The sequence below is a fragment of the Rhinoraja longicauda genome, chromosome 40 (genome assembly GCF_053455715.1).
Source record: "Rhinoraja longicauda isolate Sanriku21f chromosome 40, sRhiLon1.1, whole genome shotgun sequence".
Lineage (NCBI taxonomy): Eukaryota > Metazoa > Chordata > Chondrichthyes > Rajiformes > Arhynchobatidae > Rhinoraja > Rhinoraja longicauda.
Window position 1 is genome coordinate 16,978,257 of NC_135992.1, and position 16,744 is coordinate 16,995,000.

The window sequence follows — 16,744 nt, forward strand, 5'->3', positions numbered from 1 at the left end:
AGTGCCAGGGGCGGTGGGTTGCAGCGCAGTGCCAGGCTGTTGCCAGTGCCATGCCCACCTGGAGCTCCGACTTCCGCCAGGACCGCCCACTTCCGCCAGGACCGCTTGACACAGGGGCCGCGTGACGTCAGGGCGCAAGCTGCGCCGCAGTCTCGCGAGAGCGGGTCCGCCGCTGCGGTAATGGCGGCCGTGCACAATGGAGCGGGGCGTTGACGGCGACCGGACAGAGAGGCGGCAACATGGAGGCCGTAGCCGCCGAGGTGTTGGAGTGCGGAGTCGGAGGGGAGCCGGGCCCCGAGCGGGGAGCGGACGGGCCTCCCGCGGGCCCCGAGGCTGACGCTGACGCAGTGAGGCTGGTGGAGCCGGGCCCGGGCCTGCTGGAGTGCTGCGGCGTGTGCCAAGGCCGCCTGCGGGAGCGCCAGCCCTGCCTGCTGCCCTGCCTGCACTCGGTGTGCAAGGGCTGCCTTCACGGCGGGCTTGACGGTGAGACCTGGAGTGGGAGTGGAGCCCGGGGCAGGGAGGCCCGGGCAGCGGTTTGGAGGGAGTGGGGAGTGGAAAGTGGGGAGTGAGGGCGGCGAATCGAGGGGGCAGCTGAGCCAAATCTGCCTGGCGAATGTGGGCAGCCAGTGAGAGGATTTGCAATGAATCCGACAAGGTAGCAGTACAGAGTGGGCAGGGAGTTCGAGAGATGCGGCATATTATGTGAGAGAAGCGGGAGAGGGAGCAGCGGACTGGATTCTGAGGTAGACGTTGCGGTGGGGTGTATGTTGGAATACATGGAAGGCAAGAGGTCAGTTTTCTAGCGGTGTTGGCATTGCAAATGTTGAAAAAAAGGGTGATGGTCTGAGAAGATCTGGAGTTTCGACAGTTCCGCGCTGGATGGGTGGTAAACAGTAGCAGTTGATGGTCATGAATTTGCACTTCAGAGTTGGGCATTGCCATTATTTATGGGACAGGGTGCACTCTTGGAAGTACGAAAGGAATTGTTGCTTTGATGAAGCTGTGTTGGGTGATTGGTTAAATGTCAGATCTTACGGGCTTAAATTAATTGTTGAGGGAATTTGTTTTGTTATAACCAGAAACCTGATTAGTTCACAAATCTGTACAGGAATGTTACTTATAGTAAAATGCCCAAGAAAGATAATCTGATCCTGTTTCTGTATTCAAGTACAGGATAATTCTCATTCATTCAATAACATTTATCATCAATATATTATATACACTGCTTTGGCAGATTACTGATTTGTTTTGAAAACATAATGTTCGTTCTTCCTGCTTGAGTTAATCCCATGTGAAACAAGTAAAATATTTGTTAGAGAGTTGCTGGGTCTATCTCGCCACTTAGGTATTTTAAAAAAAAATCCCGGCATGAGGGTAGTTTGGGCAAAATCAGGAATTATTGCCATCCCTAAGTGCCTGTGAAAAGATCAAGAACTGAGAGTATTATTGTCATATGTACCGAAACGGAACTATTAAATTCTTACATGCAGCAGTAAAATATGTTTATAAGAACAGTACTCAAACGATAATATAATGAACAAATACATATACATACATATATCTCTCTATATATCACCTATCAACTTTCATGTCCAAAAGCGTTTTTAAGGCCACACAATGCACTAGGTCACCAATGTTATGTTATACAAATAGATAATTTGTATAGTTATCTCTTGCATACCACTGTGATATTAACCAGATAATCTGAATTTGTTAAAATGAGTGAAGGATAAGTGTTGGTACAGATAGTGGTCATATTGTCCTACTTACTAAAATGGTGATGAATTGCCTTGCAATCACCTTAGAGGGTGACTGGCTTTCACATCTGAAAGCTGGCGCTTCTATTTCTTTCTGTCCCTTCTGCACAATATAAATTTTGTGCTTGTTTTAGAGTGAGGCTTGACTAGTTTTTTGCCCCTGAGAGCTACCAGCTGAGTTACACTAAGAGCTCAGGTCTGCCAAGTGGGTTGAATTGACCAACATCATTCTGTTTAACAAAAAGAACAAAATTCTGGAGTAACTCAGTGGGTTAGGCAGCATCTCTGGAGAACATGGACATGCAATGTTTCAGTCTGGACCCTTCTTCAGAATGTATTTATGTAATTAGTCTGAAGAAAGGTTCTAGCCCGTAACGCCACCTATCCATGTTCTGCAGAGATGCTGCCTGACTTGCTGAGTTATTCCAGCACTTTGAGATTTTTTAAAATAAACCAGCTTTTGCAGTTCCTTGTGCCTATCATTCAGTTGAAAACTACTCCTGCCTCCCTTATATTCAATGGATTGAAAAGTATGTGGGGGGAGGGGCTGAACAAACCAGCAGCAACAATGCAAGCTTCTGCAGCCTTGCATTGAAGGCTGCGTGAGTCCATCACCCACTGGTGGCTATTCCTTCTCTCCCGAGATGCTGTCTGACCCGCTGAGTTACTCCAGCATTTTGTGTCTACCTGCAAGTAATTTTAACACTAATTCACCATTAATGCATCAAGCTTTATAAAAGAAATTCCTAAGTGTCCTTACTTTATTTGTTTATTATTCTCATACAACAGGTTAATGCATCATTGCACAGCTTGCATAACTAATATTGATTTTACAGAGCCTTCAGTAACTGTTACTTCAGTAACTGCAGTTGCTAACTCCATTTGTTTCTGTGAGACCAAGTCAAGTCCATTTTATTTGTATAGCACATTTAAAAACAACCCACGTTGACCAAAGTGCTGCACATCTGATTAGGAAAAAAAAAAAGAAACATACCAGTGGGTAGCTGTTCAACTTCAAGGACTATGGAATATACGTGGATGAAAATGGTTATAAATTCTCTCCTCCACGTGAAGTATGCGTAGAGAGAGCATTTAGAATTAAGAGATATATAAAATAAAAGTCAAATAACTGGTTCCTACCTGAATTACACTTGATGAATTCAAGCTGGGTCAGAGAAGCAAGTATGCAGTGGAAACAATCTAACTTGTGGAAAATTACAGATGGGTTGAGAAAATTCTATTCAGTGGAACCTGCTGGAATTATGTAGATACATGTTATTATGTGGGTATACCTTTCTGGATATAAGACAATGTTTGTAACATTGTGATTTTTTAAAATTGCTATTCTGGCTGATTTTATTTTCTTCTATCAGAGAAGAACCTCCAAAGTACTTTTTGTGTAATTCCATTTCTCAGCAGATATTTTTCAGCAGGTTAGGAGGGAGAGATAGATCAGCCTTGATTGATGGGCCAAATGCCAAATTCTGCTCCTATCACTTATGACATGATATTTTCTGTTAATAGCTGTAAACATAGAAAATAGGTGCAGGAGTAGGCCATTCGGCCCTTCGAGCCTGCACCGCCATTCAATATGATCATGGCTGATCATCCAGCTCAGTAACCTGTACCTGCCTTCTCCCCATACCCTCTGATCCCTTTAGCCACAAGGGCCACATCTAACTCCCTCTTAAATATAGCCAATGAACTGGCCTCAACTACCTTCTGTGGCAGAGAATTCCACAGACTCACCACTCTCTGTGTGAAGAAATGTTTTCTCATCTCGGTCCTAAAAGACTTCCCCCTTATCCTTAAGCTGTGACCCCTGGTTCTGGACTCCCCCAACATCGGGAACAATCTTCCCGCATCTAGCCTCTCCAACCCCTTAAGAATTTTATATGTTTCTATAAGATCCCCCCTCAGTCTTCTAAATTCCAGCGAGTACAAGCCTAGTCTATCCAGTCTTTCTTCATATGAAAGTCCCGCCATCCCAGGGATCAATCTGGTGAACCTTCTCTGTACTCCCTCTAAGGCAAGAACCTCTTTCCTCAGATTAGGAGACCAAAACTGCACACAATACTCCAGGTGCAGTCTCACCAATGCCCTGTACAACTGCAGTAGAACCTCCCTGCTCCTAAACTCAAATCCTCTTGCTATGAATGCCAACATACCATTCGCCTTCTTCACTGCCTGCTGCACCTGCACGCTTGCCTTCAATGACTGGTGCACCATGACACCCAGGTCACGTTGCATCTCCCCCTCTCCTAATCGGTCACCATTCAGGTAATACTCTGCTTTCCTGTTCTTGCCGCCAAAGTGGATAACCTCACATTTATCCACATTATATTGCATCTGCCATGCATTTGCCCACTCGCCCAATCTATCCAAGTCGCTCTGCAGCCTCCTAGCATCCTCGCAGCTAACACTGCCACCCAGCTTCGTGTCATCCGCAAACTTTGAGATGTTGCATTCAATTCCCTCGTCCAAATCATTAATATACACTGTAAATAACGGGTCCCAGCACTGAGCCTTGCGGTACCCCACTAGTTACTGCCTGCCATTCCGAAAAGGACCCGTTTATTCCTACTCTTTGCTTCCTGTCCGCCAACCAATTCTCTATCCACCTCAACACTGAACCCTCAATACCGTGTGCTTTAAGTTTGTACCCCAATCTCCTATGTCGGACCTTGTCGAAGGCCTTCTGAAAGTCCAGATACAACACATCGACTGGTTCTCCCTTATCCACTCTACTAGTTACATCCTCGAAAAATTCTATAAGATTCGTCAGGCATGATTTGCCTTTCATAAATCCATGCTGACTTTGTCCGATGATTTCACCACTTTCCAAATGTGATGCTATCACATCTTTAATAACTGACTCTAGCATTTTCCCCACTACCGATGTTAGGCTAACTGGTCTATAATTCCCCGTTTTTTTCTCTCCCTCCCTTTTTAAAAAGTGGGGTTACATTAGCTACCCTCCAATCCCCAGGAACTACTCCAGAATCTAAAGAGTTTTGAAAAATTATCACTAATGCATCCACTATTTCTGAGGCTACTTCCTTAAGCACTCTGGGATGCAGCCTATCTGGCCCTGGGGATTTATCGGCCTTTAATCCATTTAATTTACCTAACACCACTTCCCGACTAACCTGGATTACCCTCAGTTCCTCCATCTCGTTAGACCCCCGGTCCCCTGCTATTTCCGGCAGATTGTTTATGTCTTCCCTAGTGAAGATAGAACCAAAGTAGTTGTTCAATTGGTCTGCCATCTCCTTGTTCCCTATGATCAATTCACCTGTTTCCGACTGCAAGGGACCTACATTTGTCTTAACTAGTCTTTTTCTCTTCACATATCTATAAAAGCTTTTGCAGTCAGCTTTTATGTTCCCTGCCAGTTTTCTCTCATAATCTATTTTCCCTTTCCTAATTAAGCCCTTTGTCCTCCTCTGCTGGACTCTGAGTTTCTCCCAGTCCTCTGGTATGATACTTTTTCTGGCTAATTTATATGCTTCATCTTTTGTTTTAATACTATCCTTGATTTCCCTTGTTAGCCACAGATGCACTACCTTTCCTGGTTTGTTCTTTTGCCAAACTGGGATGAACAATTGTTGTAGTTCATCCATGCAATCTTTAAATGCCTTCCATTGCATGTCCACCGTCAACCCTTTAAGTATAAATTGCCAGTCTATCTTGGACAATTCACGTCTCATACCCTCAAAGTTGCCTTTCTTTAAGTTCAGAACACTTGTTTCTGAATTGACTTTGTCACTCTCCATCCTAATGAAGAACTCCACCATATTATGGTCACTCTTGCCCAAGGGGCCTCACACAACAAGACTACTAACTAACCCTTCCTCATTACTCAATACCCAGTCTAGAATGGCCTGCTCTCTCGTTGGTTCCTCGACCTGTTGGTTTAGAAAACCATCTCGCAAACATTCCAAGAAATCCTCTTCCTCAGCACCCCTGCCAATTTGGTGTAGATTGAAGTCACCCATTATAACTGCTGCACCTTTAGTGCACGCATTTCTAATTCTAAGAACTGAGCGGCATTTCTAGCAACCCGATCGGCGTGTGCATTGCCTTTGGAAATCGGGTCGTCTTTTCTCGTGTGAGCTTCACATTTGATGATGGCGAGTTGTTTGGGGAGCCTGAGAGCAGATAAAAGGTTACTAACATAGACTGCATTTGTACTAGGTGTACCAGCGGAGGTGAGAAAGCCTCGATGTTGCCGTAATGCACCAAAGTCGTATGCTACTCCGAAAGCATAGCGAGAGTCAGTGTAAATGTTAATGCACTTATCTTGTGCCAAAATGCAGGCTCTGGTGAGGGCGAACAGTTCTGCCTGCTGAGCAGACACATGGTTTTGGAATCGTCCTTCCTCCAACACTATTGTAACTTGGCTAACAATGGAGTAGCCGGAGACTCGCTGGCCCGGTTCAGGGATTATCATGGAAGAGCCGTCCACAAACCAGGTTGACTGCATTTTCCAGAGGAACATCTGAGAGATCCTCCCTCGGGTTGGTCAGAATTGCATTGGCTCGGGTACGGTCATGTGGAGGATCCATACATGGTTCGGGTGGCTGTGTCAGAAATGCAGAAGGATTAATCGTAGAGCAGTGCTGAAATGTCAAATTGGGGTTATTCAAAAGAGTCAATTCATAACGGCCCAATTGTGCCTCTGTCAGGTATTTGGTTTGTCCCGCATTCATTAATGCCACAACACAATGAGTCATGAGAAAATTACTGGTTGATGCATGGTAATGTTTGCTGTGGCAGTAACAGCGTCGTGGATACCAGGCAAGATTTGCGTGCATGGTGGGTATCTGCGGGCAACAGCATCGAGTTTAACAGAGAAATAAGCTACTGGTCGTTTAGTGTTGGGTGAGCACAGCAGATGCACACTCTTGGATGATGGTAACATAAAGCAGGAAGGGCCGATGATACAATGGCCATCCTACAGTGGGTGCTGAAGCCAGTGCTTGTTTTAAGGCTGCGAAAACCGTGGATTGTTCCTCGGTGAGTGTAAACTGGCGTGCGGTATTCGCGGAGGCCAACGGTGACAGGGGCTTGGTATAGAGTGCTATATCAGGGATCCATTATCGGCAGAAATTTACTAGCCCCAGAAATGCTCTAATCTCATCTGTTTAGGAGTCTCGGGCTTTGGGTGCCTGACAATGGGATCTACCAAAGCAGGGGTGAGTGCCCTTTCTGTAGCACTAATCATGACCCCGAGAAATTTAACCTTTGCCTGTCCTTAAGTGGCCTTCCGCCGGGGGATCACATATCCCCACTTATGCAAGGCTTTCAATACGTTGATGGTATCTTCGGGCATTGCTGCCCTCATCTGTGTTGGCCAGCAACAAATCATCCACGTACTGAATGATGGTCGAGCCTTTTGGTAGGGTAAGTGTTTTAGTAGGTCAGCTAGGACCTGTGACAAGATGGTGGGTGAATGCACAAATCCTTGTGGTAGTCGGGTCCACGTATATTGTTGGCCTTCATATGTGAAAGCGAAAAGGTACTGGCAGTAAGGGTACTGCAAAGAAGGCGTGTTGTAGGTCAATTACTGTGAATACGGTGGCTGAAGCTGGAACCTGGCTTAGTATGGTTGCTGGGTTGGGAACAATGGCATGCATAAGAGTGACAATCTCGTTTATGGCGCGTAGATCCTGAACTAGTCGCCATTCCCTGCTTCCTGGTTTCGGGACTGGGAAGATTGGTGTGTTGCAGTGCGAGCGACAGTGTACTAGGATGTTCTGGTGTAATAGGGACTGGACCAGCTGTCGTATCCCGGTCGTAGCCTCGGGTTTCAATGGGTGCTAGAGCACTGCGGGGAGGTGGACATCCGGCTAAAGTGTAACCATTACCGGGGTACAAATAGTCAGTCCTACCTCATGCGGTGACGCCGACCATATCTGTTCCTTGTCCTTGCTGTCGGGCTGTGGTTGGTGTCTTCGGATCGTTCCTTCAAGTGTCTGGCATGTTTCCCAGTATTCCAGTGTACCTTGGGCGAAATGCTGGCTTGGTTCCGTAATACATACACAAGATATCCCGACTCCTTTGCTGAGTGTTCTGGTTTTACCGAGGCAGTGATGTGTGGGGCCACCAGGGAGGTGTTCTGTTTCCACAGTCCCTCCTCAATCTGTACTATCAGTGTCATGCCTGGCTCTCCTGATACACTTCCTATCAGTTGTATAGTGGTAGGTTTACCTTGCAGTGGCCTGAAGAAGTCACTCATCTCGGCATTGCATCCAGTGGGATCATAGAAGTGTGTAACGTGTGGGTTGGGATGTCTCCTATCGTGAGGGATGGTGGGAGATCTATTGCCCACCACTGTGGTGGGGGGGAAATGGGAATCCATCATCCGTCTGTTCTGTAGGTGTATTTCGCTGTTAGAGCAGGTGATTCCTGCTTTTAATTTCATTGACAAGTCCCTTCCTGCCTCACACCTTACATTCGAGGTTTGAGGTGACAGAGAAGGTGAAGGTGCATTGTTCTTGGCCGTAGGTGACCTTGAGGGGTTGGGTGAGAGGGTAACACCTTACTTTCCCGTCCAACAGTCCAACCCAGAGAAGCGAATTACTTTATCAGACATGGGAACGGCCAGATGTTTCACGAGGGCCAGATTCAGGGTCAAGGAAGTTGCCCCAGTATCAATCACAAATGGACCTCTGGTGTCCCCGAGCATCATGTTTACTATGGGTTCTTCATCGGGGTTGGCGATTAGTGGGAATGTTCCATTGTATTCTTCCACTTCTATTGTTCGGCCGGTGACAGAAGCGACATAGTCATGGACCAAATATCACGGTCCGTAGCCTGATAATATTTTACCGTACCGTGGAGCTAGTCTACAAAGTCCTGAGAGGTCTTGTGGCGATTTGGGGCTTTATCCCGTATCATACATTGTTCATGTGGTTTCCGAGGTCCGTATATCTGCATGGTATCTTCCTGATTGTTTTGTCCTGCCCTAGGGTTTGGCACAGCACTCATAGGGAGGTTCTGCACAGCCCTTTTCTTGGTTTGGTTCTTACTCACTCCCCGATTGATCCCTCTGGGTCAATCACTAAGTTTTGCGCACTTTCTATTACCTCGCTCATTTCCTCCTCTGGTTCCTCCCATCTGGGTGTTTTTTGCCCTGCTCCCAATTCTGGGGAGCTTCGTAGCGATGGAATGTCGGGGTATATGGGTGTTACCACCGGAGCTGCTCCAGGCAAGGGTGCCATCGCCATCGCTGCCGGTGGGGATGCCTCCCGGGATGATCTGAATCCTCATCTTCACTATCAAACAGGGTCACCGTGTCAGACATAGGGTCTCTTCTGGAAGACTTACCAGTACTGTTTAAAAAAAATTAACCATCACCTGTGTTTTACCATCACCTGTCCCTTAGTTCTTTTCTCTTGTTCCTCTGCCCACTGGCATTCCAGCTGCAACACTTTCCATCCTTTCATAGTGACATCCCTGTTCCTTAACTCTATCCCTCTCTGACATGCATTATCCATCCAACTCTGATCCCTACTCTCCTCATGCTCCTTCTCTGCCTCCTCTCTCCATTCCTTAATTATTTTTTTCCATTTCTTTCCTACGTCTCTTTCCCATATCAGCATCTCTGCTTTTTTAATCGTCTCTACATTCCAGGTTCCTCCTCCTGGCCAGGATTCATCTCCTAAATGTTTTGTCAACTTATAACTTAACACTCTATAAATCGTTATTACTTTTAGGATTCAAATAACACATATGTTGTACAGGTGTTCCCCCGTCACTTTTATCCAAATTGTTACCCATTATTGCAATGTCTTTTAACACTTACTTAATTGTGAACGACAAGCTTTTTTTAAACTTGCAGAGCCAATCTGCTACCGTCCTCCTTCCGACATTCTATAACCCTTGTCGACTTTTTAACTCTATCCAATTACCGACTACTTAGTCGCAAAAACATCTTAATTTACGACAAACCTTTTTATCTTGCTCTATCCAATTGCCGACTAATTACTTAATAGCAAAAACCTTCACAATGGGTCTTACCATAGTTGTTTGTATTAAGGATCTCTGCAGGAACCAGATAAACCTCTGACGAGGGACCACATATGTTCCTTGGAGCTTCTTCGGGAGGTGGGTCTCAAAGGGTCCGACTAGAGCTCAGTTTTCTCCCTGTCCGGTCCCGGTCACTCTGCAGCCTCTTACTCAGTCTTTGGTTGATGGTTCCAGCGAGATCCTGCCGACCACGCCAATGTTAAAGTTCACTTTAGGGAAGACACATTCTTAAAGGCATTAGTCCTGGTCCCAATATGCTGTAGTCAGTTAGCACCTTCCCAACAAGTCTGAGATTGTCTCTCTTATTAGTTAGCACTACTGTGTAGATCAGAGAGCAATGAGTTGATAGCCAGGTACATCAAGTGAAGAACAGGGAAGACACATTCCTAAAGGTATTAGTCCTGGTCCCAATAGACAATAGGTGCAGGAGGAGGCCATTCGGCCCTTCGAGCCAGCACCGCCATTCAATGTGATCATGGCTGATCATTCTCAATCAGTACCCCATTCTTGCCTTCTCCCCATACCCCCTGACTCTGCTATCCTTAAGAGCTCTATCCAGCTCTCTCTTGAATGCATTCAGAGAATTGGCCTCCACTGCCTTCTGAGGCAGAGAATTCCACAGATTCACAACTCTCTGACTGAAAAAGTTTTTCCTCATCTCAGTTCTAAATGGCCTACCCCTTATTCTTAAACTGTGGCCCCTTGTTCTGGACTCCCCCAACATTGGGAACATGTTTCCTGGCTCTAACGTGTCCAACCCCTTAATAATCTTATACGTTTCGATACGATCTCCTCTCATCCTTCTAAATTCCAGTGTATACAAGCCTAGTCGCTCCAGTCTTTCAACATATGATAGTCCCGCCATTCCGGGAATTAACCTAGTAAACCAATATGCTGTAGTCAGTTAGCACCTTCCCAGTAGAGAAAGCCTGCTAAAGGAGGGAAAAAATACAAAAGCATTTAACCCTTTCATGACTGCTCCTAAAGTCCAGCTTAATAGAGCAAAGCCCCTTTTTGATGAAGGGAGGTGTAATTTAGGGAGGTATAATTGAATTGGTAGTAAATGCACAAGTCAAGATTGGACCGAGATTAGATAAACAAGATTTTGAATGTGAAAAAGATTGGCGAGAATCTAGTACCTGATATTAGGGTTTGGAAAGTTGCTGTTCAATATGAAGGGATATCTAGAGAAGTGTAAAAATCAATGTAATTCATTCTTTAGATTATCTCAGAAATTCCACGGCTTGATTTGTGAAAGATAAATTGTTTCTTAGTAACGACAAGAGATTTTTTTGACGATAAAATGACTGAGTTTGTGGGAATAGTGGGAATGATATGATATCTATGGACTTCCAAAAAGGCGTTTGATAAATTGCTACATAATGTGCTTGGCATCAAAATAGAAGGCTATGGAATAAAATTGGTGTAGAGAATATTAGATGATGGAGATTCAGTTATAGTATTCATTAGGGAGATAGATGCGTATATGAAAGGAAAGTATTTGCAGGGATGTGGGGAGAAGGCAAAGGAGTGGGATTATCAGTATTATTTACAACTGCTATGGATTAAGAAGGTTGCATGGGCTTCTTTCCTAATTCAACCATTCTGTGAATTAATATTTTATTGAACAAAGTATTAAATCCAGAGAACTATTTTTCTATTGGACTATTTACAGTTATAGTGAAATCAATTGAAAATTGTTTTCCAATTACGATCAGAACCCACAGATGCTGTGAACGTTATAATATAAACAGGAACCGGGAGAAATGCTGGATATATTTCATAAGATCATAAGTGATGAGTAGAATTAGGCCATTCGGCTCATCAATCCTTCTCCACCATTCAATCATGGCTGATCTATATCTCCCTCCTAACCCTATTCTCCTGGCTTCTCCCCATAACCTCTGACACCCTTACTAATCAAAGTACTTACCCGTAAGTAATAGTTAAAGACTATTAATCTCACGTAGCATTGCTTATGATATTTCAGAGAAGATATTGTGAGATAACTGCGGAATTATACCATGGAATGTAAAATGTACTGTCTAATGAAAGAAGAAATGTATCCAATAGAAGGGCGAATTAAAAATGCGAAGATTGATTTTGTATGCGTAAAGGCTTATTAACCAGATTTATAACTGGAAAATGCAAAATGGGTGTAACCACGAAGGAGACAAAAGATTGGTTTTGAAGTCAGTAAAATTGTGTCTTGTCCAGGACCTCTTGAGTAGGAGGAAATAGTAATAGGAATACAGAATGACGGTCAAACTACTGGTTCTGGGGAACAAATGTTTTTATCTAAAGAGGAATTTTCTACACAGATTGTGACATGAAGCATAAAGAATATCAGGAATACATCATTCTCTCCGATTCAAAGTCTTCATTCACTACAGCCCCTGTTTCCTGTACTAGCTCTACACACTTTAACTCCATTGCACTCCAAAACACTCCTGATCTGAATCTTGAATGTATTCCATTGCTGATCCTTTACAGTCTTTTCGGTAAAGAGTTTATGAAGGTTCACAACCGTCTGGATGATCCTCAATCCCAATGGCTAATCCAGTATTTTAGATGAACTTTAGATACTCCAGCCAGTTTGAATATCATCTCTGCCCCACATTAATAAAATCACTCATCTAAAGACAAGAATATAGGCCAGGTCTGCTTATCTTTTCCTTATAAAGAAGATATCTCCATCCCAGAAATCAATCTGTCGAACCTGTTGTTCCAGTAAGCACATTCATCCTTCCTCTGATATGGTGACCATAAATTGTATAGAACATTCCAGGTGCTTTTTCAACATGGTCCGATATAATTTCAGTAAAACATCTTTACCCTTCTCCTCAAGTGCTCTTGCAATAAAGGCCAACGCGCATTAAACTTTCCAAGTGTTGACTGTGGATGCATGTTGAACAGGCTCTTTAAACAACATTTTTCCTATTGTTCCAAACAAGAACACTTTGTTTCTGTTCTTACCAAAATTAATAACGTTGTATTTTCCCATATTATATTCCATTTGCCATTGGATCACCTATTCACTCTTCCTGTTTTAAATCAATTTTCTGTATTTCCCTCGCCAACCATCTTTGTACTGGAGCCTTATCTAAACTTTTGATGTAAATTGTGACCAGTTGAGTCCCCAGTGGCATTCTGCCGGTGGCCTTCCAATACCTAAAAGTAAGCCATTTATTTGTGCTCAGTTTTGGTCATTACACACCTAATTTTCTCATTCATACCTCAGGAAATGCATGACAGATTCATCAAACATGATTTCCCTTTCATAAATGTATGTTGACTCTGGCCTATCCAATTAATATTCCGACATCTTGTCACCTCTAACATGGGCTACCTGGTCTGTGTTTTTTTCATTTTCTCTCTCCCTTACATTAGTGGGTTTAACATTGTGACTTCTAGGTCCTGGGAACCATTCCAGAATCTGTAATTGGGGAGGATGACAATCAGTTCAACCACAATTTCCATAGCTGCTACTCAAAAAAAAAACCTTGAGATGCAGGTCATTGCATCCTTTAGTATTTAACAGCTTTCAACACTACTAATTTCTCCAATATTATTTTACTGATGCTACTTTTTTTTCAGTTACTCAAATTCTCGCAACCTATAGTTTTCCACTTCTTGTGGGTGGATTTTTGCGTCTTCTGTGAAGAAAGACAGAAAGTATTTGTTTAATTTCTGTCTTTCCTTATTTCCCCAAAATAATTTCCCTGTTGCAATTTTCCTAATTCCTCACCAATGCTTTCATCTACATTTTATGATGCCTCAGAAAAACAACCAACATAATCAAAGATTTGTGTAAGAAGGAACTGCAGTTGCTGGTTTAAACCAAAACACAAAGTGCTGGAGTAACTCAGTGGGACAGGCAGCATCTCTGGAGAGAAGGAATGGGTGACGTTTTGGGTCACGACCCTTCGTCTGAAGAAGCGTCTGGACCCAAAATGTCACCCATTCCTTCTCTCCAGAGATGCTGCCTGTCCTACTGAGTTACTCCAGATTTTTGTGTCTATAATCAAAGATTTGACCCATCCATCCTGGACATTCCTCCTTCTCCCTGCTACCGGGTGAAGGTACAGAACCATCTTGTCAGGCTTTTGAACGGTCCCCAATAAGCTAGGGTACTATCCAATTCATCTCTGCCCCATTGCAATTGTATTTTGTCTATGGAACATGCACAGCAATGCTAAGAACTATATTCTGGACTTTGTATCTTCCCCTTTGATCTACCTATTGTACTTGGGTTTGATTTGAGTGTATTTATCTATTGTATTATCTGCTCTGATTGGATAGCATTCAAAACAAAGGTTTTCACTGTTCTTTGGTGCACGTGACAATAATACACCTGACCTAAAGACCCATGAGTTGTGAGTGCTGGTTCAGAAAGTGAAATTTTGACTCTTTGAAAAGCCTGTTTGAAGTCACTGAGTCTATAACCAAACTCAGTAAATATGCGAATGAGTTGCCTTAAGGCATGGCTTCAATGCTTTGTTTGAAATATAATTTTACTGTTGCATCTTTAATTTTGTATGAAATGTAACCTTCATGATGCTGAACAGAAATCATTATGCATTAATCAGTATACTTTAAAAAAAGTGTTATGCTAACATCTGCTTCTCTCTTGTAGGACTTATTTGCTGCCCTGTGTGCAGACAACAATGTTACATAAGTGATATCATAGAAAACTACTTCCTAAGGGATACTGGTGAATTGGACACTGGCTCGAACAAGAAGGTTAGCCAGGTAGTATTTCATTGGCTTGTTATCATAGGCATTTAAATGCACAGCTTCTATTCTGTGATTCTAACACCTGTTAAGAATGATAGCTGCTCTGGGTGATGCGGGCTTAAATCGAACCAATCATGGATCTCTGCATAAGAAAATAACTGCAGATGCTGGTACAAATCGATTTATTCACAAAATGCTGGAGTAACTCAGCAGGTCAGGCAGCATCTCGGGAGATAAGGAATGGGTGACGTTTCGGGTCGAGACCCTTCTTCAGACTGATGTCGGGGGTGGGACAAAGGAAGGATATAGGTGGAGACAGGAAGATAGAGGGAGATCTGGGAAGGAGGAGGGGAAGGGAGGGACAGAGGAGCTATCTGAAGTTGGAGAAGTCGACGTTCATACCACCGGGCCGCAAACTGCCCAGGCGAAATATGAGGTGCTGCTCCTCCAATTTCCGGCATGATCTCTGCATGACAGGCACAGTGATGATCACGAGCTTCTTCAATCCTGTCATTATCTACAACCCTACTCCTGATAGTCCACTCCTGTGTCGTTATCTACAACCCCACTCCTGATTAAAGGAAAGTTTTACTCCACGTCGGACCACTTGATACCTCTGACAGTGGTATGGTGTCCTAACCCTCTTTAACTTAACTCCTGTGTATCAATATTTTTGTATATAAATCATACATGAAAAATAATTAAAGAGCAAAGAACTGGGCTGATTTCATCGCTCAGTATAGATTCTACATTGTCTATTACTGATGCTGGGGTAAATCAACTTAAGCATCAGACTCATCACTATAAATAAAACCCCAAAATTATTTCATTACCCAAACTTGCATTGTACCCATTGTTCTCTTTCCTCAAATATCTTGTCTGTTGTACTTCAAAAGCCAGGGACAATTCAGGAGGGAGCATGGCGTCTGTCTTTTCTGAGAAATGGCCACACTGTGGGGCCTGTTACAATACAGAAACTTACATCATAACTTTTGTGCAATATTGCATAGGAGGTGGATTTTAAGGCCTTTTTTTCTCCTCAGTTAAGTACCATTTATTTATTCGTCCCTTTGCATTTCCCCCCCTCCCCTTCCACCCACATTCCTTCCTCTAGCGTCACAATTTGCAACTCTTTTAGCTTTATATCTCACATTTTGTCTTATCATCACTGGCCTTTGTCCTGCAGTATGCCTATAATTCAAGATCTATTTAATCCCCCAAATTTTGTGGGAAGCAGACTTCCTTCTGCTGCTTGGTTCCTCATCATTGATGTGGAAAGTCTCTAAACATTTCTTGACATTATTTACTACAGAGGGGGTGCTAGCTTTTTTCATATCCTCAGTTTTTGGTGATGTGTGAAAGTGAAAGCAAAACAAACTACGGTTGTGCACTCAAATGATTTAATAACTAAATATAGTTTCTTAAAGATCATGTCATAATAGGCCTTTCCTTATGAAATGGGCAGCATTGACCCTTCAGTGTATGCTTGCTATTGGAACATTCCAATCAGTTTACTCCATCTCTCTGTAATCTAGAGTAAACATTTCAGGTCCGAGACACTCAGTCAGAACTGGTCTCTGAAAGCGGCAACAGAAGTAGAGTAGTAAAAAGGAGTACGATATACAGGTCTTTATTGGTCGGGCATTGAGTATAATAGTCATGAAGTCAGCTTCATCGGACATTGGTTAGGCCACATTTGGAGTAATATGTTGATGTCGCTGCTTCAACGCCGAGTTCAATCTTGTCCTCTGGTTATGTCTGTGTGTGGAGTTTGTGGACCAGTTCATATTGTGTGCAATCTTTAAAATATTAACTCTTACAAATTCTGCAACAAATCCAAAAGTTGATTAAGCAGCTAATGCATTCCTTGTGTGGAGGAGGTGAAATAAAGGGGCTTTCCTGTAGTGGTGACCCAGGGACCGATCATTTTTGTTCCTTTGTCCTGCAGGTATGTACCAGTTGTGAAGACAATGCTGTGTCCTCCAGCTTCTGTGTCGAGTGTGCTGAGTGGCTGTGTGATGCCTGTGTAGAGGCTCACCAGAGAGTGAAATTCACAAAGGACCACACTCTAAGCAAGAAGAATCCGGGGTTCACAGGTAGAATCTTTCAATACTTTTCCGTGTATGTGTATTTTCTCTGCACACCCATGTGAGCCAAATAATGTGACTTTGATGTGATAAAGGGCGTTTTCCACTCTTTTATTAGTTAAATAAAGG

The 16,744-nt window shown here is 43.5% G+C and overlaps 1 protein-coding gene across 4 annotated transcripts in view; it reads left to right on the plus strand.

Annotated features, from left to right (window-relative positions):
* Positions 1 to 127: 127 nt before the first annotated feature.
* The window catches only part of LOC144611564 (E3 ubiquitin-protein ligase TRIM33-like), a 51,448-nt gene continuing 34,831 nt past the window's right edge, over positions 128 to 16,744 (plus strand). For 2 of the 4 annotated variants that reach the window (XM_078430722.1, XM_078430725.1), the window contains exons 1-3: positions 128 to 483; positions 14,428 to 14,543; positions 16,477 to 16,624. In XM_078430722.1, the coding sequence (XP_078286848.1) occupies positions 240 to 483; positions 14,428 to 14,543; positions 16,477 to 16,624 (508 nt within the window). In that variant the 5' untranslated portion in view covers positions 128 to 239. The remainder of the gene's footprint in view (positions 484 to 14,427; positions 14,544 to 16,476; positions 16,625 to 16,744) is intronic. The other 2 variants (XM_078430723.1, XM_078430724.1) reach the window with 2 other exon arrangements.